Consider the following 26067-nt stretch of genomic DNA (forward strand, 5'->3'; position numbering starts at 1 on the left):
AAAAGGATAACACCACCCCGGGGGCAGGCAGAGTGCCTCTGTCTGACCTGCTGAGCAGACCTCGGCAGGCCAAAGAATTTTATAGATAAGAAACAATAAACAACCTTGAGACCGAGAACTGAAGAGCTCTGACTCCTTCTTCGACCGCCGGGCTGGGAAAAGAGACTTTCTGACACATCTTGGGGTCACACCAGCAGAGATTCCGAGATTCACCTGCACAAGAGAAGGCTCCAGGGACACCTCAGAGCCCCTTCCAGGGCCTCCAGGGGCTCCAGCAGAGCTGCACAGGGACTGGGGACAAGGCCTGCAGGGACAGCACCCAGGCAATGGCTCCCACTGCCAGAGGGCAGGCACAGATTTTGGGCTCTTGGCAATTAGGAATTGCTGGCTGGGAGGGTGGGCAGGCCCTGGCCCAGGGTGCCCAGAGCAGCTGTGGCTGCCCCTGGATCCCTGGCAGTGTCCCAGGCCAGGCTGGATGGGGCTTGGAGCAGCCTGGTCTGCTTGAATATTTTTCTGAGAAAGCAGACATTCTTCAGCACACAGTATTCCTTCTTAATTACAAATCTGGGCCTAGACCATCTGGCCTCCAAACTCAGAGCAGTTGTCAAGGCAGTAGTGTGGTGAAGCTAAACCCTACAGCAAGATGGCTTGTCCCCACATGACATCAGCACAATTTTTTCCTCACTTTCTTGAATTTCATGCTAAAATCTGACTTGATCTGCAGTCCAGATCAATACTGAAGTGAGTAGAGAGCAACAGGCAAGTTCTTGACTGTTGAGATGGAATCCTCAGGACTTTTTTTTTTGAGGATTCATCGCACCATGTTTCTCCTTTGTTTGTTTTGTTGGTTTTTTTTAATGTAGTGAAAGTGTCCTTTTTAGGGCATGGGATAATGCAAAACATTTTTGATACCCTGAATGTTAAGTGTCAAAGAAAGGAAAGTTTCCCCTATGAAATGCTGCACACTAATAATAATTTATCATCATCTTCATATATTCTTATATAAGAAATACAAATCACCACAGCCAATTAATCAATCTGTAATTAGGAACTGACACGAACATTTACTACCATCAGGCATAATTTATATGATTACAGATGATTAAATAAAATGTAATTGAGTGAACAGGCAATTTGTTAAGCACATGTAAATTCAGCCATACCACCCCGGGCTGTGATCTTGTCAGATCTCAACAGCTAAACAGGGTCAGGGTGGGTCAGCGTTTGGATAAGAAACCCCAGGGGAGACCCCTGGGTGCTGAAGGAAGGGGTGGTGGTGGGTTATAGGCAGCTCCCTCCTTGCCCCTTGTGCAGGAGGTGCAGTGTCTCCAGGATGTGATGGGGAGAGATGGACGTGAGTTATTAGAAGTGCTGCCTGAGCAGTTCTTGAGAGAGGTGGGAATTTGTCTCCTGGACTTGGGTTAATTTAGAGGGGAGCACACACCTGGCCAGTCACTGTGAGGAGACAGTAAACCACGGCACCCTGGCAAAGCCAGGAGATGTGTCACTCCTGTGATTTAGCCTGCCCAACTCACACACCTCCATCTTCATTATTTAGGGAAGGGGGAGGCTTCTTAAAATAACCACATAAATTCCTCTTCTGCCAAGTGGAGGTGCTCTTGAAAGCCAACCAAGGCAGGAAGTGTCTGCCTGCCTCGGGCGCTCAATCTCCTGCAAAGACACCTCTGTCCCTGCCTCGGCTGGATGGAGAATCCTCACACACATCAGGACAACCACTTCATTGAAACACAGGCATAAATTGGACCTTGGTCTCACATGTTCATGCAGACCCTAGAGGTAGAACAAAGACTGTGAGCCAGCCAAGGGCTGCCAAGGCCGTGAACAGGGAAATGAGAGTTTGTTCTTAATGCTCCATCCAAAAAACAGCTGACATCAGTAGACAGTCCCATGGGAAATGCTAAAAGCAACACTGGGAAAGTGTTGCTCTTTTATTCCTTTGTATTTTTTTTTTAATAACACCAGGATCAAATCCAACTAAGTGAATGATTTCTTGAAAAGTTCAGTGTGTTTCCAAATTGGTTTTGGTCACACAGCCAGAGAAATGCAAGAGGTTTTCTTTAATTATTTCACAAAAATAAACTTGACTTATTAGGATCAATTCCATTTCTGTAGTCTTAAACAAGAATATTTTTGCTTCCTCTGTTTTTAGTTTCTGCATGGCTTCTGCCAAGGCATCTAATTTTAAATAATTAAAACCATTTGTTTTAATACAGTGCAGCAGTTTCTGCAGTGCTGTGCCTGTTTATTTTTTGTCGGGTTTCCTCAAGTCCTGTGTCACTCCTTGTGGAAACTGGAGCAGATATCCAACAGATCAGAGGCATGGATGAAATCACTCCAGGAAGGCAAGCAGACAGGCCAACTGCAGCTATAACAAAATGATCTTTGATTATTAAATGGATCCTTGGGTGGGTGGATAACCAGATGTGTTTGACAGTGGATGTGGAAAGCATGGGGGGCAGTACCTCAGGATTAGAGCAGAAAGTAACACAAGCTTTCTTCCCCGAAACAATTAATGAAATCACTTTCTGGACAGTAAGAGCCTTGCATGTGCAGCGTTATATGTTGGGCTTGCACAACCAATTTGGGTCAAAATGATGTTTAAACTCATAAGTGGTACCACTAATCTCCGTTAATCTGACTCCAAAGATGAGACATAATGCTCAGTACAAGAGACTAAGAGTTGCTAATGCATGTTCCTCAGCTGGAGCACTAATACAGGACTCCTGCAGAAAGAATAGGATCTTCCAGGCTTGGGTGTGAGGGTTAAAAATAAACATTATTCAGGGATGTCTCCAGAAGTGTTCTCTTCTTGGGTTCTTTCTGTCCACTGGTGTCCTTTGCCACTGTGGGTGCAAGGATGGACACTAGATTTTCCTCTCATTTGGGTTATTTTTTTTTCCTCTCAAAAATTACCTGGGGTTGTAATTTCTTGCGCAGACTGCATGATGAGCTGCTGATCTCATTTAATGAGGAAGAGCCAGGGCAGTGACTCATGGGTTTACCCTGAAGCATGTGGGCTGGAGGAAACAAGGCTGACCAAGAAAGATTTAATTTCAACCCCACCATTACCTGCCAGAAACCACCACAGAGGCCAAAGGAACTATTTTGGTTCCTTTGGTTCCTAAGCACCCAACTGCAGAGAAAATCCCTGAGGAGTGATTGCCAAACCCAGCTAGGACAGGGCTTGGAGCAGCCTGGGATAGTGGAAGGTGTCCCTGCCCATGGCAGGGGGCCTGAATGAGATGATCTTTAAGGTCTCTTCTAAGTCAAACCACAATCTATTTTTTTATGCTAGAAAAAAACAACATTGAGAGTTCTCTTTCTGTTGTTATATTTTTGAAAATTCTCTTTTGCAGCGTGTAGTTTCAGGATAGATCTCAGAAATGACTGAGATCATCTCAGAAATGATCTATCCTAAAACTCTAATAAGGAGTCACCACTCTGGCTGAGTAGGATTACTCCATGTGTTCCTGTTTTTTTCTTTTTTTTTTTGGGAAAGCATCAGTTTTTGTTAAAAATATCAAAAATTCACCTTTCTTTAATTCTTTTAGTTCTTCAAAATAGATTAAGTTATTGCATTTTTCCTACATTTATTACTGAAATATTTCCCAAAGCAAGTCATTGAAATTTTTCAAAGTCTGGGATAGAGAATTATTTTAAGACAAATTATAATTATTTTCTACAACCAATGTTATTTAAAAAAATACATTACATGTGGTTTACAAAGCAGAATTAACAGTTATGTTTCCAGCTTCAGAATTTTCTGCCTGAATGAATTTGAGTAGCTATACTTGAAGATAAGGTCCTGTATAATTGTGTTGTCAAACCAAAAGCCTTATTCTGTAAATGCCATGAGACCCTTTCAAGAAAGGCATCATCACCTCAGTGTCAAGCTGTAAAACTCAGGCAAGAGCTAAGTGGGACTTAACCTGTGCCTTGCTAAGACAGAGACATTTAGAATCAAGAATAATACTGAAAAACACCTAATTTGTGTTCTGATGTAAAAAAAAATCCTCTGATTCCAACAGAGAAACAGAGGTAAACTTTGACTGGAGAAGCGTGCCCAGATCATGTGCCTGGCATATAACCACAACCAGCATGAGCTCCCAGTCTAAGCCTGAGAGTATTTGTGAGCTTTCCCCGTAGTTTTGACAGCTTTGCCTTTGACTTTCTTCAGGATGAAGTCGCCTGTCCTCCTGCCTTCTGTTCTCCTCATCTGCACTTCACTCAGAGTGTTAAGTAAGTTTCATAAAATTGCTGAGATCCTCACTTGTCCCCAAGGAGTCCCCCACACGAGACAGCCATGGTGAAAAATTTCCTAGGATCCATGAATAAACAATCCTGGTATTCCCTGCCTTCCTCAGAGATTTCTGTGCCTGCCGCTGAAATGGCTTGAGTGCTGCAAACTAATTATAAAATTATTTAGTTAATAGAGGCAGGTAGGAAAGTTTCCAATTATCCCTGTGATAGAACTCTCCTGCAGCTGTAAGGTTTGTCTTACCCCGCAGCAAGGTGGGACCTGTCTCCTGTAGCTGAGGCAGTGCAGAATCAGCCATGGGGAGGATTTTGGAGCAAACACACAGGGCTCAACCCAGCTGTCTTCAAACAGGTCACAGAACCATGGAATCATGGAATGTCCCACACTGGAAGGGACCCACAAGCTCCTGGCCCTGCACAGAACATCCCTGTGAATCACACCATGAAATCCAGCCACGTCTGAGGGGACCCTGGCATCTCAGCTGGCCTTAGCTCTTGCCCCAGAAGGAATCTGTCCCCTCACAGTCCTCTCATATGTGATACTCCAGATAGCCCTGGACGCCCCACATGACTATAGATATTTATGTTTTATCTCACAGATCAGGTGCTCCATCCAGCTCAATATCCAGGCTCTGCTGGGACAGCGGTGCACCTGCAGACACCTCTGTGCCTCCAGCCCCAGGACACCCAGAAAGAATCATACAATCACAGAATCATGGAATGGTTTGGGTTAGAAGAGGACTTTTGAAGGTCATCTTGTCCAACACTCTGCCATGGGCAGGGACACTTTCCACTATCCCAGGTTCCTCCAAGCCCCATCCAACCTGGCCTTGGACACTTCCAGGGATAAGGCAGCCACAGCTGCTCTGGGAAACCTGTGCCAGGGCCTTACCACCCTCACAGGGGAGATTTTTTACCTAATATCTGATCTAAATCTACTCTCTTTCAGCTTGAAGCCATTCCCTCTTGTCCTGTCACTCCAGGCTCTTGTAAACAGTCTTGTCCCATCTTTCCTGTATGTTCCTTTCAAAGGAATTGCAGCTGGAAGGCTGCAATTAGATGACCTGGAAGCTTCTTGTCTCCAGGATGAAAAATCCCAGTTCTTCCAGCCTTTACTCAAAGAAGATGCTCTCCATCCCTCAGAGCATCTCCATGGCCTCCTCTGCACTGGCTGCAGCAGCTCCAGCTCCTTGTGCTGCTGGAGCCAGGGCTGGGGCAGCTCTGCAGGTGGGCTCTCACCTGAGCCCAGGGGCACAGGGGCAGGATCCCCCCTGCCCTGCTGCCCACGCTGGGGCTCAGCCCAGGGCAGGGGGGTTCAGGCTGGGGCAGGTCCAGCTCTCACCCACAGCACCCCCAGCTCCTTCTCCCAGGGCTGCTCCCTCTGCTCAGCCCCAGCCTGGGTTGATCCCAGGGGCTGCCCTGGCCCAGGTGCAGCTCCAGCACTCGGCTGTGTTAAACCTCATGAGATTCCCCTGGGCCACTCCTGCAGCCTGTCCAGGTCCCTCTGGATGCCATCCCATCCTCCAGGTGTGTCAGCTGCACCTCTCAGCCTGGTGCCATCTGCAAATCCGCTGAGGGTGCCCTGGATCCCTCTGTGTGTGTCATTAATGAAGATATTCAATAACACTGGTGCCCAGATGGACCCCTGAGGGACCCCCTGGGACCCTGAGCCATTCACCACAACCCTCTGGATGCAACCATCCAACCAGTTCCTGATCTATTTAATAGTTCTCCCATAGAATCCATCACTCTCCAGTTTGGAGGGAAGGATTTTGTGTCAAAGGCTTTACAGAGCTCCAAATAAATGACATCTGTAGCTCTTCCCTGATCCACTGATGTAGTTACTTCCTCAAAAAAAGCCACTGCATTGAGTCAGACAGGATTCTTCCTTGATGCACCCCTGTCTGAAATCACCTCCCTGTCCTCCATGTCCTTTAGCACAGCTTCTATTCCTTGATTTCCCCAGGCACAAAGGTCAGGTTGACAGGGTGGTAATTCCCAGGGTGCTAATTTCTCCCCTTTTTAAAGATGGGTACTGTTTTTCCCTTTTTCCTGTCACCCAGGACTTCCCAGACATCCCAGGAGGGGAGAAGCATCCCTGTGGGATGGACAATCTGAAATGGGCCAACAAGGTATGTGACAGTCCAAGAGGGGCTCAAATGGCACCAGACACTCAGCTCCTTGTTGAAGTCAGCTATCCCAATTTTAGGTGGTCCCATTAGAGAGGTCCCATCAGAGGGGTCCTGTTGTTTAAATGGGAAAATTTCCACTGGCTCCAGCACAGCCAAAACTTCACAGCACAAATGGTTTCTGCTGATTATGAAGATGAAGTGAGCACAGGTGTTGCTAATGTGAAATCACACTAAGAGTTTCTTCCACACTTTCCCCAGGGAGTTTTGCTTTACCCTTGTATTTCCTATTGGGAATATCATTTTTTTTTTTTTTTTAATCTATTTCTGTGGGAGACAGTGGCGACCTCCCCAGCTGAGGTCAGGCTACCTGGGTCTGACAAATGTTAAATGACAGTGTGTCAAAGCACTGAAAAAATATGTTGACTGAAGTTTTACATGGAGTTTTACAAGGTAGTAACATAGACTATAAACTGGTGCATTTAGGCGCCTGGGTGGGGAAATGTATGAAAAATTCATGAGAGGTTTGTGTAAGAAATGCAACTCACTGGTGTTTCATATTCATTATTTTTTTTTTTTCTTCAATGAAATTATCCTTAGGATTTTTTTTTTTTTTAGCTGAAGAGAAAGCAAGTGCTCAGTAAGTGAGTTCAGCCACAGATTTCAGGGCCCTTAAGTACTCATTGACACGAGAGGCGACGACAGCTCTGCAGGAACCTTTATGGGTCTCTCAGGGTTGTTGGTTTTTTAAGCCTGTGTATTATGGATTTCCACAACAGGTGTTAACAGCTCAAGGCATCTTAATGCCTGCTGGATTAAATAATGCACGTTTTTAAAATTGCATGAAGCCTCTCCCACTGGGGAAATACTATCCTTTCTGCCTTTACTTTTTAAATGAAAATAAAACGTGTATTGCAAAAATTGCCAAAGAAGTGGCTAAAATCCACGCCCAAAGCAACACAGAAGCTGAAATTCTGTGTTTAGCTCACTCTGCCTTTACCCAAGCCATGAGGCTCCTGGGGTGGTTCGGAGCAGAGAGTGTGAATAGGTGTGACCACATGAATGGCCAGGAAAGGTCAGTAGGGGTTACAGAGAATGGGACACCAGGACAAAATCACTGCTTAAACTAGTTAAACAGGGAGACTTTCATGCCTTTGCACCAATTCAGTCAGCATAAAACAGCTGAAAGCCTGAGGCAGAGCTTTGCTGGAAGGAAAACGTGAGTGAATGGACCCGTTGCTGGGAGTGGGGAGATACTGGCATCTCCTGGAGGGCCCAGCCCCAGTGAGGGACAGACTCGGGGACACAGCACATCCCGCCTGAGCACAGCTGCTTTTGGGAGATCCCCTGGGGCTCTGAACCCTCCACTCAGGCAGAAAAGTCCACTCTGATGCCCCTGTGATCCAATGGGACATGGTCAGTGCAGAAGGTGTAGGTCATGCCATGCTCAGCTTGAGCAAGAGCAGAGCCTGGCCCTGAACCTCCTCTCCTGGGAGCTAACACTCTCCTTGGACACCAGTTTTGGGGAGCTCTTCTGCAGGGGGTGGGGAATGCCTTCCAAAGACTTTGGCTGCCATTTGGGCATTAATTGTAGGTCTAAGAGCGTTTATTAATGTCCTGTTGAAGTTAACAGCGAGGCACTGCTGCCCCCCCTCTTTTCTGATATGCAAACAGTGGTGATTAAGCACCAGATTAAACATCTTCATGAATATTTAAAAGGCTGTTTTTGAAAGTTTCCTGTCCTTTTACACTAATAGCCCCATTAAAACCTGTTTACAAGCCAGTCATGAGAGTAACTGTGTGCACTTAAAACACTGGAGAGTTCCCCAAGAGGAGTGCTTTAACCATGTGAGAATGGCAGCTGATCAATAGGGATCTTAAAGTAAGACTGTCTGCCTAAACCCAATGGAAACAGTCCTTGCAATGCAGAGAGAAAGAGCTGGCAAGTGCCCAACTGGTTAATTAGGGAGGCAAAAATGGTAATAACAACAACCATAATATTTGCTTTAAGGTCCAGATGTCCAAGGCCTGGGTGTCTGGCTGCCACAGCACTTCTCAGAAGCTGCCCTAAAGATGTTGACGGCAGCCAGGAAAAGGCCAGGGAAAGTTTTAAGTAAACTTAACAGCTTGCTGTTTCCTGGATCTTCTTATCTTTCGCACATCAGACTCTGCACACAGCCAGAGCCTAAAGCAGGGATGCAGACAGTGCATGACAGCTGTTAATCACAAAATGGTTTGGACTGCAAGAGACCTTCAAGACCATCTTGTTCCATCCCCTGCCATGGGCAGAGACACCTTCCTCTATCCCAGGGTGCCCCAAGCCCTGTCCTTGGACACTGCCAGGGATCCAGGGGCAGCCACAGCTGCTCTGGGCACCCTGGGCCAGGGCCTGCCCACCCTCCCAGCCAGCAATTCCTAATTGCCAAGAGCCCAAAATCTGTGCCTGCCCTCTGGCAGTGGGAGCCATGGCCTGGGTGCTGTCCCTGCAGGCCTTGTCCCCAGTCCCTGGGCAGCTCTGCTGGAGCCCCTGGAGGCCCTGGCAGGGGCTCTGAGGTGTCCCTGGAGCTTCTCTTGTGCAGCTCAACAGCCCCAGCTGTGCCGGGCTGTCAATAATGGATGCAATCTGCTTGTTATACAGAAGTACAACAGAATAAATGTCAATCTTACATGGTCTATCCCCCTAACAGAAAAGGCAGGCATATTCAACCAGTGCTGTAAGGCCAAAATTCAAATCTAGCCCTGCCCTGGACAGCTCTTGATCCACTCTTTGTTACTCACCACACATCCAACACACTCCATGATTCACTGTTCCATATCAGCACCACTTCCCTGCCTTGTCCTGAGCCCAGGGGCCGTGAAGCAGGAGGTGTCTGAGCCCAGCACAGGATGTAGGTGCTTAAATGCTGTTAAAAACCTGAGCTTTTGTGTCTGCTTTGTGCTCCTGAGTACCCTGGAAAGAAATCTATTGACATCAGTGGGTTTTGGATTGGGCTCCCGCTGTGTTATTAAGTGAATTATTAATTATTAATAATAACATAACAGAAATCACATGTTGCCTTATTCAACCATTCAATTTTGCCTTATGTGGGGGTTTTTGAAAATGCAGTCGCCGAGTTTAAATACAAGTGTGGATTGATTGTTTAGCCTCCCCACTCATTGCCAAGGAGAGAGTATGCTAACATATGGGTGTCCAGCTCTAAATGAATATTGATTGACTGAAATTCATGCCGTCTGCTTCAGTTTAACTGTTTGGCAAAACTGGAGATGTCAATAAAACTGGATTGAATTTTGAACGGTATTAAAACTTTCTGGAGCCAAGGTAATCATGATGGAAAAAAGTAATAAAGGGCTGGAGACCTTACAAGCATGAGGTTTTTCCTACTGCTGTGAAGCCCTCTGGGGCTAAAGGTGTTTAGTTCCAGTGCTGAAAGACCAGCAGGGTTGCTAATGGCCTTTCAGTTCCTTTGGCAGCAGCAAATATAAATAGGCAAAGTAGATGCTCTGACCCCTCCCTTCCTAAAACTCAGCCAGACATTTATGGTGTTGCTTCAGTTAATGAGGCTGGGAAAACCAACACCCCCTCAAGCGAGAGGAGGCTGAGGCATGTCCACGAGATTGTCCCCGTGGGACTGGCACTCACCTGTCCTGCCTCCCTGAGGGGGACACGTGTCTGCCTCGCCTGCAGCTGAAATGGGACTTGGCAGAGAGCTCGGGAATGCTGGGTTTGGTGGGCAGGGGTGTCATGAAGTATCTGGAGTTTATTTCCTGAGGCAGGAATTCATGGGGTAAAGCACAGTGTGTGGTCCATGCACCTCTATTCTCACTGCATCCCAGTGCCCCAGTAACTTTTATTGCACTTTCTGCTTGTTTGTAATCACTATTAATTGGTTACCCACTTGTCAGTGCACTTGGTGTGACTGCAGGGGGCTGGAATTAAGACACTGATCCTCCAAAATTCTTATTGTGTTTCTAAAAATCCTCCCGAGGATTTGTTCTATGGATTAATACGTATCCCCCAAATTTGTTCATGGGCAGGTCTGGTTACATCCAGCACCAGATATGCCTCCTTAAGCCCTGGTGTCTGTGTTTATTACCTACCAATTAATTAACAATCATGAGCGAAAGCAGATAGGAAAGACTTTAATTTCTGGGGCAAACTAATCTACAATGGAGCTGCTTTGAAATTAGTTTTGTGCTTCCTTGATTTCTAAACATCACTTCATGAAAGTGTGTTAGCATTGCTGTGAAATAAATGTCCTTTTTAAGGTACCTAATATAGGAACTTACTCACAAGTTTATGCTAGGGTCAAATCCTTGTAATTTTGTTTTTCCTGATGTCAAAATCAGCTGAAGATATTTTTAAGCCTCTCCTCAGTATTTTTCTGTTGTGATAAGGAACACTCCTCGTGTGGAGGTAGAAAATTTCATTTTCTGAGCAGCATTTCACTATTTGAGGTTGGAGGGTGACCCTGCAGACAGAGGGGCTATCACAGATAAAAGGAAGCTGACCCATAATGAGGGAGCTGGAAAAGTAGGCAGGACACAAGGAAAGGGAATGAAACTGTTTCTGCTACTGGTGAAAACTCACTAGCCTTTGAAAATTCTATTACACCAGTGAAGTCCTGGGCTCTGGAAATGCCTAAATTATAATTATGGGGGTGGGAGCAACAAAAGAATTGGCAAGGTAGGAGTAGAGGTGGTTAAGCGAGCTGATGTCAGGGCAGAAGCCATCAGCTTCCCTGAGTGAGTGGTCCCGACCCCAGCAGGGGATGGTGGGAGCATCAGGCAGGAGAATCACAGAATCATTTATGTTGAAAAAGATCTCTTAAGTTCATCAAGGCCAACCATTTCCCCAGCACTGCCAAGCTCACCATTAATCCATGTCCCCAAGGGCCAGTCACTCCAGGGATGGGGACTCCACCACTTCCCTGGGCAGCCTGTGGGGCTGGACAGCCCTTTCCATGAAGGAATTTTCCCTAATATCCCATCTGAACATCCCCTGGAACAACCTGGGGCCATATCCCCACCTTTTGTGCTAGATGTAGGTGCCATAAAATTTTCTGCTGCCTGTTTTGAACATCTCCTGTGTCCATTGTAAAGATTGACTCCACTGGGTTGTTGCAACGTTTTTAAATTTGACAAATTGGTACGAGCATTTGCCTTTGCATCATGGAACAGTCTGGGTTGAAAGAGACATTAAAGACCATCTTATTTCAACCCCCAGTCATGGGCAGGGACACCTCCTACTAGACCAGGTTGCTCAAAGCGGCATCCAAGCTGGCCTTAAATTTTTCCAAAATGCATCCAAATTTATGAAAGGGATGTGCCGGAAGGTGGATTGATCTTATGGTGCATGAAATTAAAATTTAGACGGCAAGGGGGAAAGACTGGCAAAAAATCTCCTGTCCCGATGAGTCTGGAAATACCTGAATCAAACTGTGAAGCTACTCCACAGTTTCTAAATTCTTGGGGATCTTTTGTTTTATGCAGCTTTTCAGAGATGATTTTAGCTATGATATGTGGTTATTTATTTATTTTCAACTGTATTAAGCAAAAGTGAGAAGGAAGGGTAGGGTAGGTCTTAGTTTTTAACTCAACTACATCTCATAAAACCTCTCTGAGGTGCTGGTAGATGAATTCTGTTCCCTAAACACATTCACATCCTTTCCAGGTGCATAAATTGAGGCTTGAAGAAGAGGTCGTATTTTTCCAACTTAGGAATGTCAACTGAGAAATCCCAATCCAAAGGAGATTGATTTTCAGAAATGCTCAGTCTGGACAGATGAGCAGCACACCAGATTACTCACAGGGCACTCTTATTTGAGAGCTTATCTTTAAAACGTTGGTCTATAAATGGCTCTCTGCAAGGTCACACTGTAATTCATTGTGCCAAGGAGTGAAATTCCAGGTTTCTGGATGTGCTCTGGCATGATCCTACCACCATACCTTACCCCATTGATGGGTTATTTCAGGAGTCATTTCAGAGATTCTGTTATTGTGACAATCTGGGACGTTTGGCACAAGTATCTGCTGGGAGAAGGCTGCTCTGACCTGGGGAATCTCACCTGAGAGGCACCAGGGAGCCACTCCTGATGTCCCTGCCCATCTCAGGGGGGTTAGAAATAGATGTTCTTCCAGGTCCTTTCCAAACCAAACCATTCTATGGCTCTATGGTATTATTGGTCATGAAATGCAATTTAGGGAGCTTTAACCCTTGAGTCCTGGAGCCACTGATTTCAGAAGGAAAAATAATTCCCTTGATTTTTAAGGGAATATAAGGTAACTTATACCAGGTGCCTGTTTAAAAAAAGCAGGAACCTGGTTACAATTACCTTATATGCTGAAATAACAAGTCAGCCATTTGAAGTGGCTTTTTGGGAGGAGACAATTGAGACCTTCCTGTGCCTGCCCCAGTTGCTCTCATCAATTGACCAAGCACCACTGAAGGTGGAGCACCATTACCTCAGCAATATTGCAATTGCAATGTCTTGTTAAACATCACAACAGCATTACTTGCACCTACAACCCTTGTATGACACCTCCTCAGGCAGTAGAAGGGGCTTTGCTCCTTCGAAGACAACCTCACTTTTGTAAATTTGCCCTAGATTGCTGGGCCCTGAGTGGCTGTGGGTTTTGGGTTTTTGCCATCCTATTTCAGCTGTGAAGTGCAGTGCTGAGCTGTCTCCCAGCCAGCTGATCCTGCTGTTTCTTCAGCTCCCAGTTTAACTTCAATGGGAGTCCCAGGTGCACAGAGGGGAAGCTTTAATGGATTAAACAAATAAAGCAAAGCCAAACAGAGCACACATCCAATATGTGCACGTCTGCAGACACACGTACCTGTGTTTATACACACAGAGGCACAGGGAGACAGAAGAGAGAAAAACAATGTAAAAAAAATTAATAATAAACAAACTTTTGGGAAGGGTTTCCTTCATAAAGCTGAGCTCCATGCAGCAGCACAATTTATATCTCTCTCATTTCTGCATAATTTCTGTGCCGTGGTCAAAGAGTATTAGAGGATACATTTCTGTTCTAAATTACATCTGGGTAAATCCAGAGGAATTCCCCTGAGCCACGTTTACCTCTAAGATTTTGCCTACGTGGGGACACTCAGGAAAATAACCCAAATTAGCTGAAGGTGAGAATTTAAAAGTGGATTAATTAAACTGCGTGAAACCCCTGTGAAGGTTGTTCTTATTCAGAATTCAGGTGGTCTTCATTCAATTTAATTTAATTCACTTTGGAAATTAATTCAGATTAATTGTCCTAACAGTTTTTATGTACCTATTCTAGATTAGCACTGGGGTAATAAAATGAATTGTAGCCCACTGGCTTCAAGATTATTTTTAGATTTATACCAGGAGGCTCTGGAGGAAGATTGTCCCCTGGGTGTTCAGAAGCCAGTGCTTTGCTAGTCAAGACAAAGGAGTGGAAGAGGTTTCTGGAAATAGATAAGCAATATTCTTTTAGCTTTCGGGGCAATTTTTTTAAAGATCTGAAGATAAAAATAAGGTGACAAAGGCAACACAGCAACAGGTTAAATATCTCTGCTTTTGAGCCCTGAGTAGGGTGCCCCCAGACTTGCCTTCCACTGGGGCTTGATCCTGCACGTGTGATATTCCTTCTCGGTGGAGAAAAAAAAATTCTTTAACATCAAGAGGAACAATATTCAAATCTCTTAATTCCAGACAATCCGATTTTGCAAGCCTGGAGCCAAATGAAAATCAAGACTATGGCAGAGAGGGCCCGCGATGTGAAAAAGGAAAAACTGCTTTAAAGAGATAACTGCTCCCAATCTACTCCCCAAAGGAGACGACTCTTATTAAGGGTTTCTTCTTGAGATGTCTGCCTAAAGGCTTCTTGAGAAGGGATTTAGTCGTTTACAACTCAGATCTGGAGTCTGAAGCCCCCCGAACCTGCCTCCTTCTACTGGGCTGGAGCTGAGCTTGGGCAGGGGGGACAGCAGAGGTGACAAGTGCCCGTGTGAGGCTGGGGACACTGCGAGGAGCCCAGCCAAGGAGAAAGGCAGGAAAAAATAAAGACTTCTGAATCTGTCTAGGATCAGATAAATGTCTGTGGTCAAGCAAACAAACAAACAAATGAAACCCCAAACAACAAACAACCCACCCAAACTTACTTCTTAAAGATCTTTTGTAGTATTGTGCCTGTGTCTCTAAAGCACCTGGCAGTAGTGAAGGGGATGAAACCAAACCTCCTCCTGTCTGCTGAATACTTTTGCATATTCAGATTTCAAAAGTCAAAGATAGCTAAAAATAAAGGAGGAAAGGAAAAGAAACTTTCAACAGATCTAGAAAAAATAGCTGCAACCTCCAGCCTGTTGGAGCTGCGCTAAAATGGTAACTATGCTCATAACGCAAACCACTTCAAAAGCAGCGATCCTAGTGGGATGGGATTCGGGGAAGGTTTGGGGATGTCCAGCCCGGACCGCCTCAGCGCTGCCCCAAGCACTGCAATTTGAAGGGAGAATGCTTTAATCCTTGATGGGGCAGCAGCTGCGGCGGGAAACCCTAAATCCCTGCACCGCCACCGTCGTGCCCGGGACACGCTGCGGCTCGCCGCTCCTCGCAAGGAAAGCGAAGGGAAGCTCGGGCTCTCCCCGCCCGTTTTGCTGCGATGCCCCCGCAGGAGCCGCCGCATGGAGCGGAGAGGCGCGGAGCAAGGCGACACGGGGAGCTCCGACACGGATATTTTGGGGGGCACCTCCCACGCCCACTCCCGGCACCTGGCAGCGCCCCGGTGCCCAGGCTGCCCTCCTGCCCCGCGGGGCGGAGAGGCGAGACCTGGCTCTGCAGACCCCTGGGTTCGCTCATCAAACCAAATTTGCTTCTCGGGCAAATTTGACCTGTTTCTTGGCCCAGATACGTTTCAAACACTTTCTCCGTGTTTGTGGGGGGGTTTGATTTTTTTTCTTTTTTTTTTTCTTTTTTTTGGGGGGGTTTTTTTTGGGGTTTTTTTGGGTTTTTTTTTTTTGTTTTGTTTTGTTTTTTTTTTTTTGTTAAGACGGGGCGCGTGGACGCCAAAGTCCCCCAGCGTGTCCCTCCACCTGCCCTTAAATCTGTCCGGTTTCTCCCGAGGGAAGAGGGACGAGGTGTCCCAGGTCACCTCAGTACTCCTTTCCTCCTCCCCAGCCCGACACCTTCGTGTCCCCTTCCCCTGCGACGGTGTCCCACAGCAACTGGGACAACAGGTGATCTCCTTTGGGGTCCAGGAGCCCCCTTTTCTGGGGGAGGACGGACAGACGCCGCTCTCCCATCCTCAGATACGTTGGGATGTGCACGGCGCGTAACCGCACAAGCTTCGGAACTCCTCGCAGCCAGCTAAAGGCTGTTCTCTTAATGAATTACTAATGAGTTAAAATTGGACAGCCGGCTTAATTAAAGCGTAGAGGCAATGTGTTTACCACATTGTAATTGAACTCATTAGGGCTCCGGCTTTGTGTTTTTAAGCAGCCGCCTTGTTTCGCACGTCGAGCGATCTGCGGGAAGCGTTTTGCTGGGGACGGGGCCTCTGCGGGAGTGCGAGGGCTTGGAGGAGGCGGCAGTGCCCAACCCCACACCCCCCTTAATTTCCCTCAGGGACTTGTGCGGACACCCTTCCCGCTGTCCCTCAAAGCACTCACAATCTGGGGGGGCGCGGGGCTCGCCAGCATTTCTGTTTTGCAGGGGAAGAGGCAAAGGAAATTTTGGGGGAAGAGGGGAAGTTTGGGGTGGGGGGAGCCTGGGGAAGCAGAGTCCGCCCCTGCAACAGGGTCCCTCTCGCCCCCCCTCCAGGCGGGCAGAATGTGGGGGGTGCCCTCCTCCCATCCTCCGCAGCCGTCGGGGCGGACCTGCCCCGGGGTAGCGGCGGGGCGGGGGCGGCCGCCGCTCTCCCCTCAGCGAGGGGAGGGGGCCGGGGAAGGGGGCGGCTTCCCCGCACCGCTTGCAAGGCGCTGCCTGGCTGCTAGAAGGCGTCCGAGACCCGACCCACCCGCGGCACAGCCGCCGCGGCAGACGCGGGAGCCAAACTTGAGCGCCGCGGAGCTGCCGCGGAGCGGGAGCGGCCCCGCGCCGGCCGCAGCCCCGGAGAGCCCATGGAGCCCGGGTGTCCAGGTGAGCCTGGGGCTGGGGCGCGATGGGGCCAACGGGAACCTTTTGATTTGGGTGTAACCGTGCCTTCCCGGAGCAGGTAGCGCTGTCGCTCGCTGTCGCGATAGGTCGCAGGGTCGCGCTGGCCGTCGCGGGGAAGAGAGTGGAAGGCGGCTGTTCGCTGCTGCCGGGTGGGATCTGGCTGGGAGAGCGCCGAGGGGAGAGAGGAGCCCCCCGCGAGTTTGGGCGGCCGCGGAGGGAAGGGGCGATGGTTTGGAGCGGCGCCCGCTCATCCCTTCCCGTGCGCGGCTCCTCGTTCCCGCGCCTCTCACGCGTGTGTGTACTCCCACATATACACGGTTTTTAGTTCTCCTCACAAATCGTGAACTTTGGGCCAGGTGTGGAGGTCGGAAAGGACGAGCAGGGCTGGCTGGTCCCCAATTGCAAAGCGGGGACCTGCTGGGGAGGGGAGCGCACGGAGCCCTCGGGGTCCTGCCGGCACCGGGACGCGGTGCGGGGATGCGGGGCTGAGCGCAGCGCTGCGCTTCTGCCCCAGACAGTTCGGCTTTTTCCCTCTGAAACGACCCTCGTTGCCTGGGAAGGGGCTGATTTTGGGGAGAAGTGGGATAAGAGGAGACCACCAGCCTGTGAGAGGCGTCTCCTCCGCTTAAGCAGCGGCTCCGATGTTTAAAAGCCGGGAGGGGAAAAATAGATATTTTAAATGATGATTAGTTAGTATTTTTTTTTACTGGCTGCGACTCCAAAGCTTTGGGGGTCCGAGAGCTGGAGCAGAAGCGGGGAGCCCTCGGGGAAACCCTTTTCCCCGCCCTCCAAGCCCTCCCTGTGAGTTGCCTGCTTGTTGCACAGCTCCTGCCCATCGGCTGGCCCGAAACGGGAGCTCATCCCGGTCCGTACAACCCTTTGGAGACATCCATATGGACCTGGCTTTAGGGAAGAGTGCCTGTAGTAAAATCGTGTACTATACAAATCACTTTTTTTAAAATGATAACCCTGAAATGATAGCAAGGGGTAAAGGAACGAGAGGAATGCGGCGGCAAGGGACGAGGGAAGAAGTTGCTTTTGGGTGTAGAAAGAGGGAAGGTGACAAGCCAGACCCCGAAGTGGGTAATGGAACTGTCAAAGAGTGCAGAAGCGTAAAAGCCAAACACTCCCAATCCCCATAGGTTGTTTATTCCTCGTAAAATACAACTCTACATAGCAGGAAGTTACTGCAAACATTTATCAATAATGAATGAATCTCCTGTAATAAAATACACTCATAATTAGCTACAGTCAAGTATGTACATTACGCCAAGGCTTTTGCAACTCTTTGTTGAAAATCCGACTTAGATAAATCCTCTTAAACAGCCTTTTAAGAAGGAGGGAAAAAAAAAGAAAAAAGAAAATAAAAACCAGGAGCAAACCACCACCCCAGCATCTCTCCTCCTTTTCTGCCGTTTCTGAAACCCAAACCGTAACTACTCCTGAAATATAACGGAAAAGTCTTCGGTGAATTCAGAAGAGTCATTAACATTCAGCTTTAAGTGAATGTTAACAGTAAATAAAGAAATCTCTTGATTGTAATAGTTGCAACAAAGCAATAATAAACCAGTGGGCGGTCATCAGTAATGATAAATGTATCATTATTACTGCGTGCTGGGGAGCAGGGTTTGGAAAGTACTTCAGACTTTTTAGTGGCAAGCTTGGTGGCAATTCGTTTCTTAGCCTGGGAAAAGGGGGGGCGGGGGTGGGGAACGCCATATAATTTTATACACAATTTAGGTGAAAATAAATTTAAATCTGTATATTACATTTTTAATTTCAAGATAGTAATTAAAGCTGGTTCATTATATCTCCTCTGAAAGTCTCTGTGCTCATCTTAATTGCCTGTTTGTACAATCTGCTTTCTAAGACACCCAAGGTTACTGGGTTCTGAAAGACGCAAAATTGAATTATTTACTGACGTGATGACTCTTCGTCACGTTTCTCTCGGAAGTTTGGGATCGCTGCTCCCCATCACAGCCCGACTGGGGCCCTGCTTCGCCACCGTGGAAATTTGTTGCTCTGTTTAAATACTTCGGAGCAGGCATGTTTCTCATGCAAATGTTCAGAGCTCTTTAATTTATGCGTTTGGAAAAAAAAAAATCAATAGCTGAGGTGGCTTTTTTGCGTTTGAGATCTTTCTTTAACCCCCCCTGCCCCCCAGTCCACCACTCCCTGGGGTGTTAATTCACGCACACCTAAACTTGCAGCTCTTTTTCCCTCCCCATCCTCAGGCAGAACAGAAATAATCCCGTTCGTGTTTCCAAGAGCTGAACGGAGGGTTAGGGAGCGCCCATCTCCTCCCGGGCCGCCGGTCCCTTCCCGTAGCAGGATAAAATAAAATGATGAATGGCTTTTTTTCCGAGGTGCTGTTTCTATCGGGTGATGATGCTGGGGGCTGGCGGGCAGCCTCCCCCCGTCGGGGGCACCGCTCCTCCCGGCTCAGGTCTGCACGTACCTTCGGCGAGGACCGAAGTCTCGGGTTTGGGTCGCTCCGAGCACATTAAACTGAGAATTTAAGAGACCTCCGTCAGACAAAAGGTGCCGTCCTCGGTTCCTTCCCTTCAGCCGGCGTGCTGGTTTACAGCTACCGGCGGGGTAAAAAACTATCTAAAAATGCCCCATCCCTGAACTCTCCTGATGTCTTTCAAAAGCCAAGAGAAGATCCCGTTGAGTCGTTTCCCCCCTCGTTATTAGGAATATAGAAGCATCTTTCCGAGGCGTCCTTTTGCCACTGAAAAAACTCCACGTTGAGATCTCTACCCTTTTGTTGTGTCTAGCTGGGTTATTCAAGAGCAGAGACAAAAGCCCGAAGTGATGTGATCTAAATGAGCTCCGGGGTTTTCCAGATGGGACCAACTCTATTCCAAATGCCCTTTCTGCTTAATATAATAAAGTGCGATTAAAAAAAACAAACCACTACTTAGAAAAGAGCTTCGCTCTAGACCAAGCAATGCAAGCGAAATCTACGCAAAAGTGTTTAAAAGAAAAAGAAAAAAAAAAACAAAAACAAAAAAAACCCAAAAAACCAAAAACAAAAACAAACTTTGCTGTCTAAATTTTGTTAGGAGAAGAGGTTTTATAACAATACCTTGCGTGTCGCTACTTACACGGCTGGAAGTTTCAATGGGATGTGGAGAGGTGGGAGGAGGGAATGGATTCGCGTTGGGGGTGGTTTTCTTTGTGGTTTTTTAAACGCACCAAGGTTATCTTGCTTCTCGTGGCCTCTCTGCTACAATATTTAAACGCCCTGGAAGTAAATAAAGGCCACGAGGGTGGGCTGGGGTGGTTTGGACTTGGCCGCTTTTCCCCGCTGCTCGTTTCCACACGGAGCGATCCGCGGCGGGAGAAGGCGCTGCTGTCGCCTCCCGTTCCGAGGCAGAATCGCGACAGAGAAGGGAAGAGCGAAACTGAGTCAGGACTCCTGCTTAGCCTTTCCAGGCTTCTGCGAGAAGTTTCTCCACCTTTTCCACTCCTCTGCTGAGAGGTGACTCCAAGCCAAATGGCAACAGCAAGGAACGAAATGAACCGGAGAAATTGGGAGTCGACATCAGGACAGGAGCCCCCAGATGGGCACCTGCCCGCGAGGGGGAGTGTGGACACCCCAACCCCAGCGGGAATTCCCTTCTGCCCCTCGTCCTGGTCAGGGTGGGCTCCATCCGACCCGCGGAGACCCCGGTGGCGTTGGCGGTGGCCGAGCAGCCCCGCCGGGCCTCGCCCGCCTGCCTGGAGACACCTGCGGCAGCCTCCCGGCCCCTGTGTGGGCCAGCCTTTCCCGGCCAAGCCACCCCGGCCATGCCCATACTGGGGTCCTGACACCCCATGAGGTTTCCCAGCAGGCTTAAGCTAGAAAAAGTAGGGAACGGTGTATTCTCGCCCCGCTTCTCCACGGTGCTGGTGTGGGTCAGTGTCTGCCCCAAATTCAGTGGCCCTTGCGCCTCCTCCCTCCGGGAACTAAAACATCCCGAGCCGCGGGTTTGAGTTTTCCCTTTAAAGGGAATGGAGGAAGCCATTCAGTTTTTACAACGGAATAAAGGAGGGTCAACAGCACCAAGCAGGTGACAAAAAGAAAAAAAAAAAAGAATAGAAAAGGGGGGAAAAAAGGCAGTTTAGTTTTACTTTTCGTTTAGTCACCACAAAATAGAACACAGTCGCTGGCTAGCGACGACCCTGTCCCGAGCCTGAGTTTTCCGCCTCTTCCTTTCGCTGAAGGCGTTCTGCAAAGCCCTCTCATCCCTTTCGCCTCCTGCGACCGCTTCTCGTCCTCTTCCAACGCCGGGCTCAGAGCCTGGGGCGAAGTTGCCCATGCCCGGTTCTCCCGGGAGCGGCCGGGGAAAAGCCGCCGAGTGACCACGGCAGAGGGGAGCGCCCTGCCCGGGGCCGCCGCGGGGATGCAGGCACCGAGCACCCGCAGGACCGAGCGGCTTTTCCCCGAAACCCCCCGTCCGTCCTGGAGCCGACCTGGGAGCGGAGACAGGAGGGGAGATTTTCTCCGAGGCGTGGTAATAGATCACACAATGTGTGACACGGGTTTAACCAATAAAACAATTTGAATCAATTAGCTGGCGGAGGAGAGTTTTGAAGTGTAAAATTCATGTCAGTCTGGCTAGGAAGCATTGATTAAAATGTCACCAATGTGAGGCTTATAGCCATTGCTCACACGAAAGCAGCAGGCTCCGTGAAGAAGAGGATCGGGAAAAAAGTAGGAGGGAGGGGAAAGGGGGAAGTCTCCCTGTGACAGTTGCGACACGGGGAAGAGCAAGGTTTAATAGGAAGTGACAGAAGGAATACGGAGAGATTATTATTATTATTATTATTATTATTATTATTATTATTATTATTATTATTATTATTATTATTATTATTATTATTATCATCATCATCATCATCATCATCATCATCATCGAGGACCCGAGCAATATCCGGATAGAGGAGAGAGGGTGTGAGTTTTTTTAGTGTGGATGTCCTGGGAAAGGTCGGTGCAGAGATTTCCGTCTGGATCTGTGATGCCCGAGAAAATGACCGAGACAAACCAAAAGGAAATAAAAAAATTTTCATAGTTAAATGTGCAGAAATATTAAGTACTGGTCATGTGCATGGAGAGAAAAAGAGAGATACAGATATTTTTGCAAAAGGAAAATAAATCAGAAGGGTGTTAGGAAACACTTGACTGCCCAGTTGTCTCCCCATTTTGGCTAGGAATGAGTTTTTAATTTTTCCGAGGTTTAGCCGTTTTTCTGCAGTTTTCCTCCCTGGAAAGCAGCGGCGTTGAGCAGTATTGGCCTTCTGCCTTGGGGTAGGGGGGTCGCGGCGGGGTCGCCCCATCCTCTCCCAGCGCTGCGCAGTGTGGCAGTTGGGACCCACAACCTTTTGGAGGTGATTCGTGCAAAAAAAAAATCTACATTTTCAGTTCACTGTATTCACTAAAAAAAAAAAAAAAAAAAAAAAAAGAAATAGAAAAAAAAAAAGGCAGAAAAGCAGAAGCCGCCACCCGTCTGCAGCCTATTTGCTGGGGTTTTTTTTTTGTTTGTTTGTTTTGCTTTTTTGGCTTTTTTTTCCTTAGGTGGGGATATAAACCAATTGGGGGGAAGGGGGCAAAGTTAAACAAACCCCAGCAGAACATATTTGCGCCGTGTTGGTCTTTGTGGGAGCGAGAATCTGGGCCCGGGTGCTTGTGAAAGTGGTTCTGGTGAATGACTGCGGTGGTTTTGGGAATGGCAGTGAGGATACAGAAGCTGTTCGTGCTCGTGTGGACTCGGTTGTGGCGAGAAATCAACTTTTCCTCTCTTTCTCCTCCCCTACCCTGTAATTTCTCCCGACCCCTTAGAAAACACCGTTTCCGAACAGACGAGGGGTACATAAGGAGAATATTCCGTTTCTCGGAAGCGATTTGTCTCAGACCGCGAAGGGGCGGAGGGAAGAGAGGAAGGCGAAAAAAGGCTAAATAAAATAAATCCAAAGCTCATTCCACCTTCCACCCTTCCGGCCTCTCGCCGGGACACCGTGCGCGGGGAGCGGGGCAGCGCTCGGGGGGCGGCGGGAGGCCGGGCCCCGACGGGGCGCCCGCCTCCCCTCCCGGAGCGGGGAGGGAGGGAAGGAGGGAGGGAGGACGCGAGAGATGGGGGAGCCGCCCCCAGCCCCGCTCGCCTCCCACCGTCCGGGGGGGGCGTGCGGCGGCTCCGGGCCCGTCCGCCCCCCCGGGCCGCTGACGTCAGAGCGCCCGCGGGGCCGCACCGGGGGCGGGGGGCTCGGTCCGGCCGCGCGGCTCCGCCGGGCGCGGGATGCGCTTCCCTCCCTGCCGGCGGCTGCTGGAGGAGGAGGAGGAGGAGGGGGAGGAGGAGGAGGAGGAGGAGGAGGAGGAGGAGGAAGGTCCGGCGGCGGCACGGTGGGAGAGCGGCCGTGGAGGTAACGGGAGCCGGGCGGGGAGGATGCCCGGGCAGCCGCGGGGAGCAGCAAAACTTTGGGGTTTTTTGTTCTTCTTGCCTGTGGCGGGGCCCCTCCTCGGTCGCCGTGTGCCCGCGGAGGCTCCGCGCGGAGCCCTCCCGGGTGGCGGCGGGTTTCCAGGGCGAGGAGACGGACACGGGGCTCTGCTGCGTGTTTGGGGTGGAAGCGCCCGTGGGTTCGGGGATTCTTCCAAACGGGGACGGGCTCGCTCGTGTGCCGCCATCTCCACACCTGCGGTGGGATGCGCACGTCGGAGAGCCGGGATGCGCGGGGGCGGACAGCTCCGGGGACACCCCCGGCGAGGACAGAGGAGGTTTGGGGGACTCGGGGTCGCTGAGCAAACCTCCCCACGGGCAGCGCCTCCGCATGCCGGCAGACCAGAGGAGCGGGGGGAGGACGGGGTGCGTGCGGCGGGGACCCCCCCGTCCCTGTGAGCGCTCGGCTGACGGCGCTGTGTCTCTGTGCCCTTCCCCTCCCGCAGCTAGAGCAGAGCAGCCCCCTCGGCGCTGAGACGATGGCGACCAGCCCGCTGCCCGGCCCCACCGATATCTTGCTGCCGTCGCCGTCCAGCGCGTACCCGCCGGACCCCATGAACCAGCCGAGGGCCGGCCACGCCGCCATGAAGCCCAACCAGGTGGGGCAGGTGATCCTCTACGGCATCCCGATCGTCTCGCTGGTCATCGACGGGCAGGAGCGGCTGTGCCTGGCGCAGATCTCCAACACCCTCCTCAAAAACTTCAGCTACAACGAGATCCACAACCGGCGGGTGGCCCTGGGCATCACCTGCGTGCAGTGCACGCCGGTGCAGCTGGAGATCCTGCGGCGGGCCGGGGCCATGCCCATCTCCTCCCGCCGCTGCGGCATGATCACCAAGAGGGAGGCAGAGCGGCTCTGCAAGTCCTTCCTGGGGGAGAACCGGCCCCCCAAACTGCCGGATAACTTCGCCTTCGACGTATCCCACGAGTGCGCCTGGGGATGCCGCGGGAGCTTCATCCCGGCCCGCTACAACAGCTCCCGGGCCAAGTGCATCAAGTGCAGCTACTGCAGCATGTACTTCTCGCCCAACAAGTTCATCTTCCACTCCCACCGCACCCCCGACGCCAAGTACACCCAGCCCGATGCCGCCAACTTCAACTCCTGGCGCCGCCACCTGAAGCTGACCGACAAGAGCCCCCAGGATGAGCTGGTCTTCGCCTGGGAGGATGTCAAGGCCATGTTCAACGGCGGCAGCCGCAAGCGCGCCCTGCCGCCCGCCCCGCCGGCCCCCGCCGCCGCCGCCCCCGCCTCCTGCCACCCTCTGGGCTCGGTGAAGGCGGCGGCGGTGGTGGGCGGCGGGCTGCTGAGCCCGCACCTCCTGGCCGCCCCGCCCGACCTGCACCAGAAGCGGCCGCGCTTCGAGGAGGACGAGGAGCTGCAGGAGGCGGTGGCGGCGGCGCACGGCGGCAAAAGCCCGCGGAGCTACCCCGTCATCCCGGTGCCCAGCAAGGGCTCCTTCGGCGGCATGCTCCAGAAGTTCCCCGGCTGCGGCGGGCTCTTCCCGCACCCCTACGGGTTCCCCGCCGCCGCCTTCGGGCTCTGCCACAAGAAGGAGGAGGGCGGCGGCGGCGATGCCCTCGGCGGGGCGGCCGCGCACAAGGCCGGCGGGGCGGCGGCGGCGGGCGGCGGGCTCTCGGGGCTCTTCTGGCCGGGCAGGAAGGACGCCGCCTTCTACCCTCCCTTCTGCATGTTCTGGCCGCCGCGCACCCCGGGCGGGCTGCCGGTACCCACCTACCTGCAGCCGCCGCCGCAGCCCCCCGGCGCCCTGGGATGCTCGCTGGGGGGGGACGGGGCGGGCCTGCTGCGCCAGGCTTTCCTGGACCTGTCGGAGCCCGGCGGCGAGGCGGGGCCGGCGGGGCTGGGCACGGGGCCGGCGGGGCTGGGGACGCCGCCCGCCGCCGCCGCCCCCCCGTCCGCGCCCGCCGCCGCCGCCGCCGCCGCCCGGGACCCGCTGTTCGAGTCGCCCCCCGGTGGCAGCGCCGAGCCCGCCTCGCCCGCCGCTTCCGACGGGGGCAGCGGCGGCGGCGGCGGGCGGGTCCCCCCGCACCACCCGCACCTGCTGGAGGCGGCGGGCGGGCGCAAGGCGGGCGGCGGGTACCACCACTCCAGCGCCTTCCGCCCGGTGGGCGGCAAGGAGGACTCGGAGAGCCTGGCCAAGCTGCACGGAGGCGGCGGCGGCGGCCCCCCGCGCTCCGCCTCGCCGCTGCAGCTGCTGCTGCCGCCGCCGCCGCCGCCGCCCCCCGAGGATGCGGGGTGCGAGAGGCACCCGCATCCTCCGCACGCCGCGCACCGCCTCCTCTCCCCCGGAGGCACCAGCTGCAGCTTCGCCAGCGAAGAGAGCAGCGAGGAGGAGGAGGACGAGGAGGAGGAAGACGAGCCCGAGGTGGACGTCGAGGGGCACAAGCCCCCCGAGGAGGAGGAAGAGGATGAGGAGGAGGAAGACGAGGAAGAGCCCCGCGGCGGAGACCCCTTGGCGGCCGGCGGCCGCTTTCCCCCCGCCCGGGGTCTGCCGGAGAAGGGCGGCAGGGAGCACCCCGCCGCCGGCCCCTTCCCCCGTCCGGCCGTCGAGGAGAAGCCGGGGGATGGTCCAGCCCCAGCGCAGCCGCCTGCCGGGGCCCCGCGGGCGGGCAGCGGCGGCAGCAGCCCGGCACAGCACCCGGCGCCCGAGGAGCAGCCCCTCTACAAAGATGTAAATGCCCCGTCAGGCCCCTTCCCCTCTCTGTGGCTACTGACACCCCCACCGGGGCGGGAGGGACCCCCTGGGTGGGGCAGGGATGGCTGTAAGCCCCCAGCACCATGTCAGGCACTCTGTACCCCCGTGTCAGGCACTGTGAAACCCCCACCAGCAGGTCAGGAACTGGGTACCCCCCACCATCAAGTGGGGTGCCAGGTCCTCTGTGACCTCTCAGACCAAGCTGGCCTTGGTGGCACACAGTCAGACATGGCCCACCACAAAACCTCCTGGTCAAGCCCCTCCTGATCACCTCACTCCCAAAATCAGGGTGGCCCAAACCCTTTGCCCAGTTGGGCAAGCATCCCAGGGACACCCACTC

The 26067-nt window shown here is 51.5% G+C and overlaps 1 protein-coding gene across 1 annotated transcript in view; it reads left to right on the top strand.

Annotated features, from left to right (window-relative positions):
* Positions 1-23492: 23492 nt before the first annotated feature.
* The window catches only part of SKOR2 (SKI family transcriptional corepressor 2), a 26239-nt gene continuing 23664 nt past the window's right edge, over positions 23493-26067 (top strand). Inside the window, exon 1 of the mRNA XM_066569596.1 lies at positions 23493-25703. Coding sequence (XP_066425693.1) covers positions 23493-25703 — 2211 coding nt within the window. The remainder of the gene's footprint in view (positions 25704-26067) is intronic.

This window comes from Molothrus aeneus, chromosome Z, assembly GCF_037042795.1.
Source record: "Molothrus aeneus isolate 106 chromosome Z, BPBGC_Maene_1.0, whole genome shotgun sequence".
NCBI lineage: Eukaryota > Metazoa > Chordata > Aves > Passeriformes > Icteridae > Molothrus > Molothrus aeneus.